General features: G+C 40.0%; 1 protein-coding gene across 4 annotated transcripts in view; it reads left to right on the top strand.

The window, feature by feature from the left end:
* EDIL3 (EGF like and discoidin domains 3) overlaps window positions 1–20,861 on the top strand; it is a 681,338-nt gene that overhangs the window by 358,136 nt on the left and 302,341 nt on the right. For all 4 annotated transcript variants that reach the window (XM_088457916.1, XM_088457918.1, XM_088457919.1 and 1 more), the window contains one exon: window positions 817–930. In XM_088457916.1, coding sequence (XP_088314042.1) covers window positions 817–930 — 114 coding nt within the window. The remainder of the gene's footprint in view (window positions 1–816; window positions 931–20,861) is intronic.

A 20,861-nucleotide genomic window follows, 5' to 3' on the forward strand; every position in this document is an offset into this window, starting at 1 on the left:
AGGTGTAATCAGATACAAAGGTATAGGTGACTGAAATTGATAATGCATCCAAATTAAATCCCAATGTCACACTGTATGTAGGCAAAGAACAGTCTGAATGAATGTGACTGATAGATTGGAGTCGTCTGTTATCAAAATACAAAAATAATCTGGTGACTGAAGTTAATAGTGCATCCAAATTATGTCCCAATGTCACACTGAAATTAAAATATAAAGCAAAGGACAATCTGATAGAGTATAGTCACCATAGGTAGTAGAAACTGGAAACAATCCCTCAGCAGGTGTGTGATGTAGATATTGATGTTGGTAAAGCGGAGTGTGAAAAGCGGGATGTCTCTTGACCGGTCACACAGTGGGTTCTCTTGTCCCAAAGCTTGATCCTGCAAAACGGACTCCCTGACTCCTTGCCCTGTCAGGGGCTCCCAGAGGAGATATACCAGCAGAGGTATGTAGCTAGGTCACGCCGCTGCAGATATATCTGCCATCGGCTGTGCAGCATAGCCAACGCGATATGTCTATGAACGACTTCTTTTACAGACATATTGCTGGTACACACTGGCCGACGGGCACACGAACAATTGATCGGCCAATATATCTGTCAGTGTGTACCCAGCTTTAGGTTCTCATTGGGCACAAACCAGTACTGTTCAGGGTAAATGAGAACAAATTAGAGCTTTACAGAAACCTAATCCAATTTACAGAATATAGATCTCTCTCGGTCATGGAAATGTTCACCAGGCATTCTGAAGTTTGTGTGTTTAAAATATTCATAATGCAATCTTTTCACATCATAACATTCTATAATAACTTCTACAGATGTAAATGAATGTGAAAAGCAGCCTTGTCGGAATGGCGGAATCTGCACAGATCTTGTGGCCAACTACTCATGTGAATGCCCTGGAGAATACATGGGACGGAACTGCCAGTATCGTAAGTAGAGCACACGCTTGATCATGTGTTTGATGTAATTATACCTGCAAAATTTCAATGTGAATGGGAAAACATATCAAAAACACTCATTTCCTTAGACATAGGGGTCATCCTTTGTAGGGATTCTGTTTTTCAAACATGAACAGACTGTGAATGTGATATATTTTGTAAAATGCCTGTTGCTTCTGAAGAATAGAGGAGATATCAATCACACTAGACGGGTGTCTGCTGAAATTACTATCAAGCTGCTCTGCATATCAAGCATAAGACAGAGCTATCTACGCAGCAAATCAGTGCTACTTTCATGATAGGGACCAACATCTCACATCTATTTTTCTATTACTATGCTAAAGCAAAAGAGGATTTCTTTTTGTTAATCTTCTCCAGCTTACTATTGTAATCTTACATTGATCTTTTGTGCTGTTGGAAATGTTTTAGTTGTATAGTTAATTGAATGTACAGCTTTACATATAGGCTGAAAGAAACAGCTTTGTGTTAAATTTTCATCTTTACATTTAAAGATCCCTGCAGAGATTTCTTTTTACCAAGTTAGTGAAATGCAGAAGTCGGAAAATGTAGACAAAAGTTACATCTATAAGACCTTTTACCCACTGGCATCAACAATCAAGCTTTTATTAGTATACTTATTAGAGCTGGTGCAAGTAAGTAAACAGTTATAAGAATGGAACTCATTGGTTCCAATGAGACCGCGTACCCACTAGCTCTAGTGTTTTTGAATGCTGCCTGCTTTATGTACTTCTGTTCACTATAAGCAAGTGCATTGGGGTCGATTGAGTGTTTTCTACTGACCCCGGCCCTACCTCTGTCTGCAAGTGCTGGTTACCACTGAATCTCCAACATAAATGTTTAACATACAGTGACTCATGCTATTTTTCTGGTTCATTTCCTTATGCTTCGGGGTAAACATCTTATTATGGAAAGCAAATACTACATTATAATTGTATTCTCATGTTTTGAGACTGTTTCTATGCAATTGGTTCAATGATTCATTCAGGGGCGTAACTAGAAAGTTGTGGGCCCCATAGCAAAATCTTGAAAGGATAACTACAAATCCCATGTGCCAGTGCCACTCTTATTCCTTCTCTGGCTGGGTGGCTGGCTGGGTGCCTTGTTCTCACAGGTAAGTGGTGGTGACCAATCCATGCGTGACTACTGGGTGCAGGGGGAGCGACGGGCCCTGGAGGCAGCCCGGACCCCATAGCAGCCACACTCCCTGCACCTACGGTAGTTACGCCACTGGATTCATGTGTAGTTGCTCATGTGCATACAGTATTTGCAGTTCCGGTGTGGATACTAAAAGGGACCTGTATTAATATCAGCTGTTTCTTGCATATCTCACTTTCCACAGTTTCATTGCTTAAGACAGAGGTTCCCAAACTCAGTCCTCAAGGCACCATAACGGATCCAGGATTTAAGGCTGTCTATGGTTGAGCACAGATGGTTAAATCAAAAGTCTTAGGTACTAATTAAGTCACCTGTACCCAAACATGATTAGCCTTAAAACCTAGATTGTTAGGGTGCCTTGAGGACAGAGTTTGGGAATCTCTGGCTTAAGGGGAATGATGCCTTGCCTTGTAGGGCTTATTTGCGCTTCGTTATATATGAGCATAAAAAACAATCCTGAGTTTTTGCATTTGCTCAAAATAGAGATAAGGGAATTTTCCACAAAAATTCCAGAAAATATTGTGCTTGATCTGCAGTCTTACACCAACCACACCACAAACTGAATAGACCCTTGTTGTTCCATATGTTTTCAAAGACTAAATTATTGGATGTACAAATACAGACTGGAATGGCATTCATCAGAATGACTAATCAAAGTTAAGTGTCGAGAATCAGAGGAACTTTGCACCTTTGTAGGATTACGTTCAATTGCCTAAACTTTGTTCACCTCTAACACGAAGCTATTTGTACAGACAGGAGCAATAGCGGAACTAGCGGCGGTGCAGCCGGTGGATTGCACCAGGGCCCGCTGTCGTGCAGGGGCCCATAGCCGCCTGCATCCAACAGCATGGCTGCACCCGCCGCCAGTGTCCCTCGGGCCCACAGTATTTAAGTGTAGTGCAGACCGCAGTGAGAGCGATTCGCACTACACAGTAACAAATATACCAGCGGCGGCAGTGTGTTTGTTGTAGCAGCCAATGAGAGTCATACAGACTCTCATTGGCTGCTGAGTCCACAGAGGGAGCCGTCATGAGCTCCGCCTTCCGGCTCCCCCTGCAGCAGGTGATGGGAGAGATGTCATGACGTCTCTCCCATAGTGCAGAGCGGGTCAGGAGGCGCAGGCAGCGGTGGTCGTGGCAGGAGCGGGGATTCAGGTAAGTTGTGGGTTTTTTTGTGTGTGTGTAAGGGGCATGGGCACTGACACTGGCACTGCATAGGGAGACGCTACTGGGGGCACTGTACAGGGGGGTGGCCTCTACTAGGGGCACTGTATGAGGGGAGGGTCACTACTGGGGGCACTGTATGGGGGGCCACTACTGGGTGCACTGTATAGAGGGGGTGGCCGCTACTGGGGCACTGTATAGGGGGGACTACTACTGGGGTCAATGCATAGGGGGGACTACTACTGGGGACACTGCACAGGGGGAAATACTACTGGGGACACTGTATATGGGGACTACTACTGGGGGCACTGCATGGGCGGGCACTACTGGGTGCACTGCAAAGAGAGGGTGGCCGCTACTGGGGCATTGTATAGGGGGGACTACTACTGGGGACACTGCATGGAGGGACCACTATTGGGGGCACCGTATATGGGGCACTACTTGGGGCACTGCATGGGGGGCCCATAGCATATTCTTGCACCTGGGCCCACCACTCTCTAGTTCCATCATTGGACAGGAGTAGAACATTACATCTCTGCTACAAATATAGCAGGCAGTTATCTGTAGAATTTGCTATTTCTTTCGGACATAATGTCCTGTTATATTTATTGCTTTATTTAGAGGTGACCTTCGCTGAGTCACTGTGAGTAATTATGTCCTAAATTAGCCATTGTATATTCCAGATGTTCATGCCCCTTTGTCCAACACAGGCCTGACTACAGGATGTTTTTTTGCAATGTATCTATTTGCTGTTATTAGGCTGGTTGCAAAATGTACCATGGTACAGTCCTTCTTAGAAAATGCATTTCTGTTCAATTATATATACTGTGTGTATATATATTTATTTAGTCTTTTTTACAAAAATGCATTAATATCAGCCAACTACAAAAATTATTATTATTATTATTTTCACAACTGACCATTCTACTTCTTGAAATGTATATATTTTTCATTAACTTGTCCTAATTAGTTTATGAAATATTTGTTATTAAATCAAGTTCAACAAATTGAATGACATAACAAAGAAATAGTATTGCAACCATTCAAATACAGAGCTACATTCCCCCCCCCCACAATTCTGTATTGTTCAAATGTCTTCTATTGTAAGAGCCAAAAATCAGCTTTGATAGGTCTCAAAACTCAAACCAAATGCTTTCTGGGCACCCTGACAGGTAAAGTGATGCCTCTGATATATTTCTAAACCCACTGTACAGTAAAATGTGCAGACAGCTAATACTAGCTTCAAACATAAAGCATACAGAATGACTAAGAGTCAAAAAAGTCTCTCTGTTTTGAATAAATGATGTTTTTCAATTAAAGAACACTTATAATTATCAATTTAACAGCGTCCACATTGTTTTAAAAGTGATAATTGAATGAATCTTTTAAAATTACATTCAACATGTTGTGTTTGCTTTGTTCAATTTTTCTATATACAAAACTGTCACCTTAATTGTATGTGTTCATTTCCCACCTAAATCATTTATTGAGTTTCTGTTTATAGTTTGTGTTAATTATTCCAATTGTGCTAAATATTAACTCTAGATGCCTAAATAAAACTGTTTAAGAAAACAGTGATAATATATTGTTTGCTATTTGTTATTTGTGTCTTTTACTTGTGGCTGTTATGTAATCAGTGTGTTTGTCATTCCAGTACTGATCCCGCAATTTTACTTATGGAAATGTGCAATTGGTTATTGGGGTGTGGTACAAAATGTTGACATTCAGAATTTCAACATGGACAATATGTCAACATGTGACGTATCATCATGCACTGTGTGGATATGGTCATAATGTGGATATGGTCACAGTTGGCATGTTGACATAGTGTTTTTTTACAGCATTTAAGCCCTAACCCTAACCCGCCGCCTAACCTTAACCCTATACCTAACACCGACATGTACTGCTAACATTGTGATTGTCAACATTTTAACTGTCGACACTGCAACCATGTCAACATTCACTATGCCAACATTTAGACCATGTAGATATTCTAAATGTCAACATAATGACTATATACCGGTTATCGTATCTAGCAGGCGTGATTCTGGTTAAATCCATTTATCTTTCATCATGCACAGGTGAGATAATCTACAGTATGTTGCTGGGTCAGTAATTATCCCATTTGCAGCCACAGACAGATATCCTCAAAACAAGACTTCTTGGAGAAAATGCTACATATAACAGTAATAAGCCCTGGGCGCTACAGGAGATAAGGATAAAGCTATGTGACATTATAAATATATATATATATATATACATACATATATATATACATACATGGAGGTGGCACTCGTGGTGACTGGCGTGAAAACAGAGAAGTGTCCCCTGTGGCTGTAATCAACGTTTCAGAACTTTAATAACGTTCTTTCGTCAGGATATAAATGAAACAATAAACAGACATACCTTTATAGCTACACCTCGTGCAGACGCCAACTCACCGCCCGGAAGCGGATGGTGATGTCACTGTATCAGAGTGAAAAAAACCCCATCACCATGATAACAAACCAAATCAAAAAAAGCGAAACAAAAAATAAACATAATACAATTACCATAAGTAGTAATTCAATAAATCATGGATAAATTATATATATAAGACAAGTTAAATGCATCGACCAACTATAATGGCAAGAAAAAACTCACACGGCACTATGACATCTTAATAGTCGTAAGCCCAAGAAGCAAAACATCATGGCAAGATTACACTGTAAGTCTGTAGCAAAGATACATTGTGTACCCTAATACAACTTCTTCATATAACGGCATGCATTACTGGTGATCACATAGTGGTAACATAATAACCCAAAACGTAATAAAATGAGCTAATGGAGATAACCCTGAATAATGAAAAATGAAAGACTATAAAAAGCACTGAATACCCAAATTCTCATTAAGTCCTAAAGGGGACAAGGTATTTAATTTAAAGATCCATTGCGAATCTATTTGAAGAAGCCGTTTGGATCTGTCACCACCCCTCCACAGAGGGGGGACGTGGTCAATAATTTTATAACGAAGGGTCGCTAAATTGTGCTTTGCCTGGGCAAAATGCAGAGCGACCGGCTGTTCGCTCGTACCTTTTATTAATGCTGCCCGGATGGCACTTCTATGCAGTGCCATCCTTTCCTTAAACATCCGTTCAGTTTTGCCCACGTAATTTTTGCTGCAAGGGCAGCTAATTACGTAGACAACAAACTCGTTTGTTAAATAGTGTTTTATATCAAACAGTTTACCTGTAGAGGGATGTCTGAATGTATTGCCTGTAGAAAAATATCTACAGGTAAGACAATCTAAACATTTAAAACAACCGGTCTTCACAATCTTATTAGTGGCACTACGTGTAATATCTGCTGGTGAAGTAACATCTGTCTTTACAAGCAAATCCCTTAAGTTTCTGCCTCTTTTAAAGCTCTGCATTATGGAAGTTTTGGAAAATGATTTAAGTTCTGGATCCGAAGTAACAATCGGCCAGTATCTTTTCATTTCATGATTAACAGTAGAACTAGAAGGATTATAACGGTTAATCCACGGAATTCTCTGTAATGTAGGGGTGGTTCGAGATTTTGGCATTAATAAAGTCTCACGTGGAATAGTTCTAGCTTTATCACGCTGAGATATAAGAAAAGCAAGAGGATAACCTCGTGCCAAAAATTTCTCCGTAATAGTCTGAAGTTGTAAATCTAATGTCGTCTTATCATTTACAATACGGCAAACTCAAAGATATTGTGAGTAAGGCAGTCCCAACTTAGTGCCTGGGGGATGAAAACTCCGATAATGAAGCAAATTATTCCTATCAGTAGGCTTAGAAAAAAGATTAGTAAATAATTTATCTTCAGATCTGGTAATAGTGACATCTAGATAGTTAATGCTGTCACTACTCATAATGTAAGTAAATTTAATAGGGTGTTGCAATTCATTATGTTTATCAAACAGTTGTTGTAATAACCAAATAGGACCCGACCACAAAATGATCAGGTCATCAATGTATCGTTTATACAGAAGCAAATGACTAGTAACAACAGGGTCTCCAAAAAATAATTCTCTCTCTACCTCAAACATAAAACAATTAGCTAGGGAGGGTGCCACAGCTGAACCCATGGCACACCCCCGTACCTGAAGAAAAAAAGAACCATCAAACAAAAAATAGTTTTTCTTTAAAGTAAATTCCAACAACTGTATAAATGTATCCAAATCAGGTCCCGAGTACAACGGATGGTAAGTAGCTGACGTCACGTAAACCCTCCTGATGGGGGATGCTAGTATAGAGAGTTTTAATATCAGCCATACACAAAACAAGGTTAGAAGGTAAATCCTTAATAGACTCCAAACAATTAAGTAAAGTGGTGGTATCTTTAAGAAATGTTGGTTGGTTTTGTACAATAGGCTGCAATTGACTGTCCAAATAGACAGAAATGGGATGTAATAGTGAGCCAATGCCCGAAATTATGGGCCGGCCCGGGGGTTTGGAGAGAGACTTGTGTACTTTTGGAACAGTGTACATTAACGGGATCCTTGGACTGTCCGTTGTTAATGCCTGTTTAATATTAGAAGATAATACACCAGAATCTGTGGCCTGCTGCAAAAATGAATCAGTTTCTTTCTTATATGACATGGTAGGATCTCCTCTAAGCTTTATATAAGTCAGTGGGTCTACCAACTGAGAATAAATCTCCTTTTTGTAATCCGACATATTTTGTATTGTGATAGATCCACCCTTATCCGAGGGGCGTTTAACAATTGTAGGGTCACATCTCAAATCTTCCAGAGCCGTTCGTTCCTCAATGGATAAATTGTAATGTACAGGTGCCTGTGCAATCTCCTTAATTTTATCATAATCTTTAAGTAATCTGGAAAAAGTTTTGACTGAGTGGTTTGAAGAAGGAGGATCAAATCTAGAGGGGGTTTGAAGTTGTTTTAGTTTCTCAGGAATCATTTCTTCCTGTTTAGGATAGAGTTGAGTTGTTTTAGAAAAATGTTCCTTAATACGTCATTTCCGTCCCAATTTATACTGTAGTTTTCTACTTGCCATTCAAAGGCATCATGTCTACAAGTAGGTACAAAATTTAGACCTAAATTAAGTACTTTACGCTCAATTGGCTTTAACTCTCGAGATGACAGGTTGAACACTAAGTCCTCCTGGGAAGAGGTGGTCGCGGGTTTCTCCTTCTGCCTCCAGTTCTGTCCCGCCCGCCGTGTGAACTTTCTCTTGTGTGAGCGGGTGTCATCCTTGTAGACATGCCTAAAGAAACGGCCATCGGATATGTAGGGGTACCCAATGCATCTGAATCACTGTTATGTTGTGATTCAGCAGACGATGCCGAATCCCTAACAAAACGTTGATGTTTCCTTCTGGGAAACGTAGGACGATGTCTCTCTCGTTGTCCCGTAAGCCAGCCATACACTTGTTGTTTGGCATAATCCGCTTCCACTTTAAGAAGTTTAGATTTTTTGAAAGCAATAAGTTCTTTCGTATAATGATCCACTTGTGTTGTTAGTTTTTGCAGCCAATCCATGGTCTCATCCTTTAACAAGTCAGGTTTATGCTTCAATTCAAATGTATTAAGTTGTTCCTGGGTGGCCATTAACTCTCTCGTGCTCTCATCGATAACCAACAACATTAAATTGAAGGAGCACTTATTTAGAGTGGCCACCCATTTCTTGCAGAACGGAATATTGTGCCGACCAATAGTTGGAACGTTATTGATCCGGAAGCCTCTCGGGATCATTTTAGATTTAAAGTAATCGGATAGCGTAATGCTATGATACATATAATCAATTTCTCGTTTTTTGATTTTGTACCAGTCACGATAGAGGTCCGCATTAGTCACCGCCTCCTTGTCTTTTAATACCTCTTTTGATACATTTAGCTTCTCTGAGGCAGAAGCAATTCTATCACCTTGTTGCAATTGTATACAAGTAACCAAGTCGTATGGATTACCCATGATGTTGAATTGAAATGGTAATATGTAGAAAAATCAAAGTCAATGGTGACACATCTAAAATCCAAGAACACACACAACTGGTGTGCACTGATACATTCCTGATGTAAGCGATACAATGAAAATAACGGTAGGGTGCCCTGCTGAGGAAAACAGTGTGGGGAAACTGTTTCCAATAACATACAAAGATAGATGCCGGAACTCACTGAATGTAAGTAAATACTGCACCCGTGCCTTCCTCAATCAATTCACACGAATGTGGAGAGATATCATATACATACATGGAGGTGGCACTCGTGGTGACTGGCGTGAAAACAGACAAGAGTCCCCTGTGGCTGTAATCAACATTTCAGAACTTTAATAACGTTCTTTCGTCAGGATATAAATGAAACAATAAACAGACATACCTTTATAGCTACACCTCGTGCAGATGCCAACTCACTGCCGGGAAGCGGATGGTGACGTCACTGTATCAGAGTGAAAAAAACCCCATCACCATGATAACAAACCAAATCAAACAAAGCGAAACAAAAAATAAACAACGTTTTATTAGGGATTTGGCATCGTCTGCTGAATCACAACATAACAGTGATTCAGATGCATTGGGTACCACTACTTATCCGATGGCCACCCCTTTAGGCATGTCTACAAGGATGACACCCGCTCACGCAAGAGAAAGTTCACGTGGAGGGCGGGACAGAACTGTAGACAGAAGGAGAAACACGCGACCACCTCTTCCCAGGAGGACTTAGTTTTCAACCTGTCATCTCGAGAGTTAAAGCCAATTGAACATAAAGTTCTTAATTTAGGTCAAAATTTTGTACCTACTTGTAGACATGATGCCTTTGAATGGCAAGTAGAAAACTATAAATTGGGACGGAAATTACGTATTAAGGAACATTTTTCTAAAACGACTCAACTCTATCCTAAACAGGAAGAAATGATTCCTGAGAAACTAAAACAACTTCAAACCCCCTCTAGATTTAATCCTCCTTCTTCAAACCACTCACTCAAAACTTTTTCCAGATTACTTAAAGATTATGATAAAATTAATGAGATTGCACAGGCAGCTGTACATTACAATTTATCCATTGAGGAACGAACGGCTCTGGAAGATTTGAGATGTGACCCTACAATTTTTAAACGCCCCTCGGATAAGGGTGGATCTATCACAATACAAGATATGTCGGATTACAAAAAGGAGATTTACTCTCAGTTGGCAAACCCACTGATTTATATAAAGCTTAGAGGAGATCCTACCATGTCATATAAGAAAGAAATTGATTCATTTTTGCTGCAGGCCACAGATTCTGGTGTATTATCTTCTAATATTAAACAGGCATTAACAACGGACAGTCCAAGGATCCCGTTAATGTACACTGTACCAAAAGTACACAAGTCTTTCTCCAAACCCCCGTGCAGGCCCATAATTTCGGGCATTGGCTCACTATTACATCCCATTTCTGTCTATTTGGACAGTCATTTGCAGCCTATTGTACGAAACCAACAAACATTTCTTAAAGATACCATCACTTTACTTAATTGTTTGGAGTCTATTAAGGATTTACCTTCTAACCTTGTTTTGTGTACAGACGACGTTAAAAATCTCTATACTAGCATCCCCCATCAGGAGGGTTTACGAGCAGTTAGTCAGCTACTTACTAACTATCCGTTGTACTCGGGACCTGATTTGGATACATTTATACAGTTGTTGGAATTTACTTTAAAGAAAAACTATTTTTTGTTTGATGGTTCTTTTTTTCTTCAGGTACGGGGGTGTGCCATGGGTTCAGCTGTGGCACCCTCCCTAGCTAATTGTTTTATGTTTGAGGTAGAGAGAGAATTATTTTTTGGAGACCCTGTTGTTACTAGTCATTTGCTTCTGTATAAATGATACATTGATGACCTGATCATTTTGTGGTCGGGTCCTACTTGGTTATTACAACAACTGTTTGATAAACATAATGAATTGCAACACCCTATTAAATTTACTTACATTATGAGTAGTGACAGCATTAACTATCTAGATGTCACTATTACCAGATCTGAAGATAAATAATCTTTTTCCTAAGCCTACTGATAGGAATAATTTCATTATCCTATATATATATATATATATATATATAAATATATATATGTGTGTTCGTATAATTTATTCTGTCAAACAGAAATATCAGGTTATGCAGTGATCTGTTCTGAGGGGATAATAGTCTCTTTATTGCAGATGATGGTTGGCTGAACACCTCTCAGCATGATGTAACATTTAGTCCATAACTACAAACAATAAAATCAAATGTATGAAGATGATGAAAAGAGAAAGGTTCTGCGACTATATCCCCAGGCAGACCGTTTATTTGTTTTAACTCTTAAGCTTCTAAAATAATTGTATTGCAAACGACTATTACTATTCAGATGAAGTTGTTACCATGCACAAATGTCATAATACAGTATAAGTGTATTGAGAGGCAAACAGTATAATGTATGTTTTAGTTTAAAAGCTTTGACCTCTTTTTTTCTTTCTTTTAGTCTAATTGTATTTCCAGCGTATTAGACAGATATTCCATTTTTTTTTTATTAAATGAATGTGTGTGGATTTATTTCCTTCAAATTATAAGAAAGTTGGCTTTAATTTCTTTATCATTTCATATGGAGGTCGCAAGAAATTTTACCCAAATAAAACAAATACAGATGTGTCCACATACATCTAACCTCCTTGAGTGTTAAACAGCTCTTCTAGTTGCGCAATGCCATAGCGCGACTGCCGAGCGTCTTTTTGTGTGGCTGTTTTCCTTAGAATGTGTCTTATTCAAGACAAGTGATGCAAGTGAATAGGACACACAAGCAGCTTATGCTGATTAAAATTATATGTGGCATGCCTATATTCTGTGTATGACTGCGGCTAGACCTGCATGCGACAAGACGCATTTTAAGGGAATAAGTTGCACAAAAAAATGCTCTGCGCTACCGTGTCGCATGGCACTCACACGTTATGTGTAAAGTGACTTGTAGTTGAGGGGGGATAGATGTATGTGGACACATCTGTATTTGCGCTATGTGTTAATATTATGCATCAAGCTAGGTAGACACCTACCATATACAATCATTGGACAGTTCTTGTATTGGAAATATGTGTGTACAGATTTGTAGATTTAGCAGAGTTTAAGTATAAACCAGCAGCTCTGGAGACAATGAACATCCCAATTTCTTAACTAGTGGAATTGTTTTATTGATGTTATATGAGATACAGCCATATTCACTGTTATACACTGGTTTGATGGAGCGGAGCTTGAGTGGAGCAGGGTGATATACAACTCACAGCCGGTAAGTGACCGGGAAGCAGTACAAGGATGCTGGATGGTGTTGTTGATGGCGGAATACCGAGGTCTCTCTGGATCTAATTGGAAGACTACTGTCTCCCACTGACACTCAACACAGTGTCAAGAAGGTGCCATGTATGCAAAGTAGCTAAGTCCAGTGGTCATCTTGGAACAAGGAATGAAACTTCCCTAAATGAAGAACATGGAGGGTGCCTAGTAGCGATCTCCACTTTCACACACACCCTCAATACAAGCTTTTCCATGTTACACGAACATTTAATCAAAGCTTTTCTGTAGCAACCTGTAAGCAGATAAGAAAACATCACGTGACCCTGATCCAATCTTCTTGGTAGCTACATCAGCAAGAGTCTCCTCAATGACAGCTTGACCCACAAACTCAGAACTGCTGTCACTCTCACGAGTCTTGATATTTTCCTCATTAGTGAACTTTAAATCTTAAAAAGTCTCTTTGCCTAACTTGGATTTCCATTCACAACAGTCAAACTACAACTCTGGCTTCTGGATGTCTTGAGGCTTACTGAATGCAATATATTCAAATTCCTCATCATACCTCCTGGTGGCTTACCAATATTTGATCCTAAAGAAGACCTCCTCTGTGGTTGAATTTCCATGCTGGTAGCCACTGGTTCAGGTACATCACCAGCTGCTGGCATGTCCAGTGACACATACTTGCCCTGCATATCAGCACTTGCACTGTTTCTTTGAATATAACATATTTCACCTTGACAAGCTTCCTTGTATTTGGATTCCCTAATCTGTAACCTTTGCTTTCATGGCAGTAGCCAAGCATGATGCACTTTACTTATTTTGAATCCAGCTCACGTCATCTTTCTTTTGGTATGTGTATGTAGGCTGTACTTCCAGAAGTTCTGAGATTCTTTCAACTTGTTTTTGCTTTGACCATACTTTTATAGGTGTTATGTCCTTTAGAGCAACTGCAGGAGAACAATTTTTTTAGATAAACTACTGTGGGCATGGCTTCTGCGTACATTTCTTTGTCTAGGCCTACATCCTTCAGCATACATATTGCTTTTTTCACTAGTGTACACTTTGCTTGTTCACTTACACCAATTTCATCAAGCATATAGACAGTGCTCATTTGAAATTCTATTCCAGATTTTCTGTAGAATAATTCCACCTCTTTGTTTAGATATTCTCAACCATTATCAGATCTCAAGGACTTGAGTCTGCAATCTTCTTTGCTACTTCAGATTTCCCTCTGATAAAGTATATTTGTGTAATTTTTTGGAACTCATCTATAAACTTCACAAAGTATCTGTATCCACTTACTGAATTTACTTTCATTGGGCCACGTACATCTGCATGTACTATCTCAAGTGGTTTTGTAGCTCTGTTTGTTGACTTGGAAAATGGTTAATTACTTTGTTTTTCTGATATACAGATCTCACATAGGGTTTTCTCTGTGTCACTCACAAACATTCCTGTGACCATCCTGTTCAGTAATTGTCATATTCAAGGTGCCAGAGTCTCAGTGACTATGAATTTTACACCTTGTACCTGTAGCTATTACTGTCCCTTTTCTGTTGCATGCAATGCACTTTCGTTTAGCAAAGTGAACTGTTACTTCCTACTCCATCTTCCCAATTTTGCTCACACTGTCAGTGCACTCTGAGTCAGACACAGGGAGGGATGTCCTCGTCTTAGTCTCAAAGGTATTTTATAACTGCTGAGGAAAGAGCACTCAGCAGTCACATTAAAGCAATTCTGCAGATGGCACCTGGTAGCTAGCACACCCCCAGATAGGTACTGGGCCTCATTGTGACCAATAATAAATAAATCTCCAAATTTAAAAACACATTTGTTAGAGGAACAGTATTGTGCAAGTTGGTGGGTTGCCCAAGCAGGCCCTTTAACAAGTCCAACATAAGCCTTAGGTTTTGCTTTAACATAACAAGCAATGCCATTCTACACTATGGGCCTGAGTCTTACGCTAATGCAAACGTAGAAGTGAATTTTGCCACTTAGTAATTGCTACAATATGCTAATGCATCAGCCAGCGCAATTTGTATTGAGATGCCAACCAGAGCCCTCGCAGCTGCCTGCAACTACGTACACATACACAGCATTGGACGCAGATACAGAAAACATAGACTCCTTGATTGAGTCTTTGGTAACTCAGAATGGCCGCAGTAACTGAGGCGCTGGACCTTTGTTCTCTGCGTGTGCGACTGCAGACGCTGACTAGTACACGCCGAGGAAATGGCCCCGACGTGCCTACTTTGGCACGTCGGGGCCAAAATGGTCTCTTCCTGTCCATCAATTGCGAGTGAACCCTCATAGTGAGCTCAGAAAAACAAAGATCAACCAAAGCGCTTAAATAACACTGGTAATATCTGTAGCTGCAGCAGTTAAAAATAAGGGGAAATTGCAACCCCACATGAAAACATAAACGAATAAACAAAAAACTGCGCTAGTATACAGACAGATAATAATTAAGTTAATTGTTTAAACCAAAAATCAATCAAATATGTATGATGTTGTATAAATAATAAATGGTGGATAGGTTTATGGATGCTAAATTAACCACAATACAAATAATATCAAACATAATTTAATATAAAAAATTAAATACATAAATGAAATACATAGGACAATATAAACCTCATGATCCACAACAAAAGAAATAAAAAAAATAGCTAGATAAATTTGCTGATGCAAAAAACTGGTATAAATAATATGTTAAATAAAGTAGTTAGATAACAGTCATTGTATGGAGTAGATCCAATTGCATCAAGTAGCAGTGTTAATCACACTAGTTGGTTAGTAGCATTATATTGCAACATTGTAACTGCAAGCCTGCAATTAATATATCCTTTTCAATATCCACAGTAATATGTTATCTGAGGTTTGTATTTGACGAGATGGTATTTTAGGAAGTTTAGGATTTCACCCTAATGGGTGCACAAAAAAAGGGGAGCTTCAGGCCGGTCAGTATTACTATCCCCTTTTTTTGTGCACCTGTTAGGGTGAAATCTTTCAAAGAATGATGGATAGGAATCTAAGGCCCCATAGACATTATGCTGCTGCTTATCTGGATGATGTGGTCATTCTCACTTGCCCATTCTCACTTGCCCAGAGTACAAGCAGTGTTGGACTCCATCTATAATTCAGGTTTGACAGCCAACCCAAAAAAGTTTTGTCTGGGGATGGAATAAGTAAAGTATCTTGGGTACACCACTGGCAGAGGTTTGATAAAGCCACAGTTTAATAAAATTGAGGCAATACAAAACTGGCCTGGGTATTATAGGAGGTTTATACCCAATTTTGCTACCATTGCAGTCTCACTGACTGACCTTACCAAAGGCAAGCGGAAAGTCATGGTGGAATGGGGTCCTGAAGCAGAGAAGGCTTTCCAGGAGTTAGAATAGCATTATGTACCCAACCAGTTCTGATGACCCCTGATTTTGACAGAGAGTTTGTTGTACAAACTGATGCGTCAGATGTAGGCATCGGAGCGGTCCTGTCCCAAAGCAAAGAGGGTGAAGAACACCCGATTTTCTTCTTAAGCCAGAAATTAAATGTATATGAAAGAAACTATGCTACGGTTGAGAAAGAAGCATTGGCCATAAAGTGGGCGTTAGAGACTCTCAGGTACTACTTGGTGGGAAGAAAGTTCAGATTGATCACTGACCATGCCCCTCTGAAGTGGATGTCAGAAAACAGTAATGCAAGAATAACAAGATGGTTCTTGGCATTACAAACCTTTACATTTATGGTAGAACACAGGCCATGAAGCCAGCTGGCCAATGCAGATGCTTTGTCACGTGTCCATTGTTTGGGGACAGTGGTTGTTTTCCGCCCCACAGGTCGAAACAAAGGGGGGGGGGGATATGTGATAGAAGCACTGGTAAAGTGGTTAATGGCAGTACATTTGTGTGACTGTGTCACACTATGGTGATCCCCACAAACTCACCAGACAATAAGCTTAATATATAAATACTTTTCTGCCTTTGAAGATACCCTTACACTTCTATAAGTACACACAGCATTTTTTAGAAGACAGATAATGAATCAGGATTGCAACTTGTGATTAATCAATCAACACAAAAACTGCATGTTTAAAACATGATTATAAAATCATTACATGCTGCATACACACTAGCTCATACTAATCATAGCTGGCCCACACAAACGCAGCATGTCACTAATTAATCCATCAGCACAAAGACACATGTCGTAAGCAATTATTAATTATTGAATGCTGCATAACCACTATAGTAAAAACACAGAATTGCTTTCATTGCCCATCTCACATGAGTCCTTATTCAAAGTCGCACGCTATGCCGATATGACTGCAGTTGACCAATGTTTTAAGAACTGCATGTGCATTTGAGCCGCACCAAGCATTTTGGACACAGGAAGTTTGGATTTCAATGGGCGTTCCTGAGTGGCAACAGGGGGGTGGCTAGGCAGCCGCGGACGTGTCACTAACTAAAGGGGCACAATGAATGAGGATGGAGAGACTGTACCTGCTATAGGGCTAATGCAAGTTTTGATGGTGCAGTGATGGATTTCCACAGGCGCAAGGCACTGGACGTCTTAGCAGTAGCATAAAGACACAGAATCGGTTTAAGACACAGATGTACCCGCGGCTGCATGCGACTCAAAATCAGGCCCATGATATGCAACCCATTCTCTGATTGGTTCCCTATCTCTAGAGAACATGTCATTGGTTCCCGACTGCTTTTTTTTTATCACTTCTTTCGCTCATTGTATTGTCCATGTTATATCTTTGCCGACCTGTGAACTTATCAGTCGACAGAGCTACCTCTATAGCACAAGTCTGTGGGCCTGATTCAGCAAGGATCGCTATTGCGTACACAGCTGCAAATTCGTATGGAACGCAGCTGCGAATGTATGCTAATGCCCGCCAAAGCACAGCCGGCATAAAGGCGTCCCTTTCTGCCTTCTCACATGCGTATGATGTCGCTTACCTGCATAAACATCAGTACCAATCATGTAGTACGCTAATGATGATTTGCGCTCTCCTGCTGGCGTGTCCTCTTTTTCGGCACTTGGGACAGGTGCTCCATCCAACCCCTAGCTTTTCCTCGGTCCTTTCTTTGTTTTTATAGCCACTCACTATGTGGGTGTAAAAATATACACATTGATTGTGATCTCAACTTACTGTATGTATTTATTAAAATGCACAACCTGGCACAAGACAACATTATTTTATTTACTTGTTATCAACAATAGCTATCTCCGAGAATGCTATAAGTGGAAAATGAACACATTCTTCTTCAGACATCAGTACAGAAAGAAGAGGAAAAATGCCAGAAATAATGTCTCAGTGCATTTACAAGAAACTCATGTCAGTAGTAATAAACATAATAATGAAAGTCAAGAAACTGTCCCCAAAAACTATGAATACCAATTCCAAAACCTATATATATATATTGATGGGTAACTATATATATTGATGGGTATGATGCAAATGTTATTTTTACATAGGCTGAGGAGTCACTCACAGCACTTTTGTATTTCCGACAGGCGTTTACCGTGGAAATTGGGCTTCTACCTAACTATCAAAGGCTATTGCCGGGCTTACGCCAGTGGTAATCTTGGTTAAAGAACGGATTCACTGGGTGTTTTTGGTGAAAGTTTCCCCATGCTGCCTATTTAACAAGGATTGTGGAACCTGTATCCCCAAAGCCCTCCTTTTGCTATTGCTATCTCCAGAAGGCAATAGGAGGAGATATTGAAAGAAAAAAGGTGCAGTGCTTTGGACAAACAAGCAGTTCACAGGCAGGCCTATTTTGTGCATTGTACTGCAATTTTTGGTGTTATTTTGATCGACTTGACAAACACGATTCTTAGTAAATTTGTGTTCTGTATTTGAGTCTATGTAAATGAGACGATGTTTGGTCCGATGGTGTATTGTGCCGAATTTGTGTGTTAGTGTGAGTTGCAGTCAAATTGACCTATAGTAAATCTCTGATTTGCAAAAATCATACCCAAGTCGCAGAAATGAAGATGGTCCAACTGTCCAGCAACAAACTATAGTTCTGATTCAGAGATGTACGCTAACCCGATGGATGCCTACTGTGAAAATGCCTTCAGTGGCATCCCAATGCTCATAAACATGTCAGAATCATCCAGATGAATCTCAATTAGGGCGCACCTATATATTTAAAAGAGAGTATCCTCTAAAATAAATAGTATTGTGCTGCTACCCAAAAAAGCAAGTCTGGATTGCTTCATATACTGTATATATACACACAGTACAAAAAATAAGTGCAAAACACTGGGTGCGCATTTATAGTTAAGGCCAACAGACACATAAATTAGTAAGATGTAATTTATTATACTAAGCATTAACATTAAAATCTTTCAATAATCCTAAACATGATGACCAATAAATAGATCCTAGCAGACAATATAAATAAAATAGGGTATACACATATTGTATATCCCACTTGCATTTATTCACATAGTCAATAAGTATGTTCACCTCCTTTAACTCAATTAGCAGGAGGGAATAGGATTGCACAACACAGCTGAGTATTAATCAATCATACACCTTCCTAAGAAATGGTGAGTCCACTGGTCCGGTTTCTTAGCTTAAAGTGTCACTGTGATGATACTTAGTGTGAAGACGTAGGGTATGTACTAATTCTCTGCAGTAGCCATTGTGTTTGTTATCTTATGGTAGAGATCAGCCAGCAACTCTAACAATTCAGATGCATATTTGGCCAGAGAAAGAGACTTAGTCCATGCTGTAATGTATCCTTGCAATTGGCAGGTATCTCACAAATAGCAAGCAGTGACTCCATATGAGCCGCAGAGTGATAAAAGGGATCACAGATGGCCTGTCCTTACAATCAACCGAAACCTCACAGTTAGCAAGCAGTGACTCGGTATGAGCCGCGGTATAATGAAGAGATTGCAGATGGCCTGTCTCTTACCTGATGTAATGGGGTTCAGTAATCCACCATCATGCGTCTCAAGGTGCAAAGCGTTAATTGTGCAAGTCCATAAATCAAAAGGGTCTACAGGAAAAAAATCAGACGCGTTTCTCCATCTTTATCTGGTGATGGTTTCCTCAGAGGGTATAGTTACCGGACAGGAGTCCGGTAAGTGTACTAACCCTACCCTCTGTTCCCCCTAACCCTCCCTTCTTGCATCCTTAACCTCCCTGTTGGTGCCTAAACCTAACCCTCCCCCCTTGGTGCCTAAACCTAACAATCCCCCCTTAGTGCCTAACCCTAACCCCCATAATGGTGCCTAACCGTAACCACCCCCAGTGGTGCCTAACCCTAACTCCCCCCCCAAAGCCTAACAATAATCCCGCTGTGGTGCCTAAACCTAACCCCATGCAGCTAACAGCTAAGATGCCCTGGTGTACCTTCAGTCGTGACGGTGGCCGTCGATGATCTGGCGTCAGGATTTAGACAGGCATCGGAATTTCAATGCCCATCTTTAGTCCCAGGTCGGGTTTCCGACATTGGGATTTTGATGGCCGGCATCCCATCTGCTGGCATACTCACTACATCCCGTATTGCACAGCAACTTGTGTGCAGCTGTGCAATGCCGTCCATCTCTGAATCAGGCACTATGGGGTCTATGTACTAAGAAATGATAAGTGATAGAGTGAAAAGTGATAAGTCTGTGATAAGGTGCCAGCCAATCAGCTTCCAACTGTCATCTCACAGGCTGTGTTTGAAAAATTACAGTAGGGAGCTGATTGGCTGGCACTTATCACAGACATCACTTTTCACTCTATCACTTATCACTGCTTAGTACATAGACCCCTATGTTCCATTACAAGTTATGTAAATCCAATTTGTTTACATAAAGTGATTAAGACATGCTTATCTGTAAATCTGAACTTCAGCTGGTATCTAAAAACTTCTGTATCAGTTACTCTAATCCAATTTGGAATGATAACTTAATATGCAAATAATAAATAAAATGCATATGATGTATATCAAATTAAAGATAAAACAGCTTATCTAATATTTAACCAATTTATAGATCTATCTATCTATCTATCTATCTATCTATCTATCTATCATCACCAGTCACTTATATAGCGCATACATATTCTGCTACGCTTTACAGATAATATTTGGTCATTCACATCAGTCCCTGTCCCAGTGGAGCTTACAATGTTCTTAACACATGTACACACACATACACACACTAGGGTTAATTTTTTGTTGGGAACCAATTAACCTATTAACCAATTTACCTATCAGTATATGTTTGGATAGTGGGACGGAGCTGGAGTACCTGGAGGAAACCCAAACAAGCACCATGAGAATATACAAACTGCACACATTGAG

This window comes from Taudactylus pleione, unplaced genomic scaffold (assembly GCF_031769625.1).
Source record: "Taudactylus pleione unplaced genomic scaffold, aTauple2 ptg000792l, whole genome shotgun sequence".
NCBI classification, from domain to species: domain Eukaryota; kingdom Metazoa; phylum Chordata; class Amphibia; order Anura; family Myobatrachidae; genus Taudactylus; species Taudactylus pleione.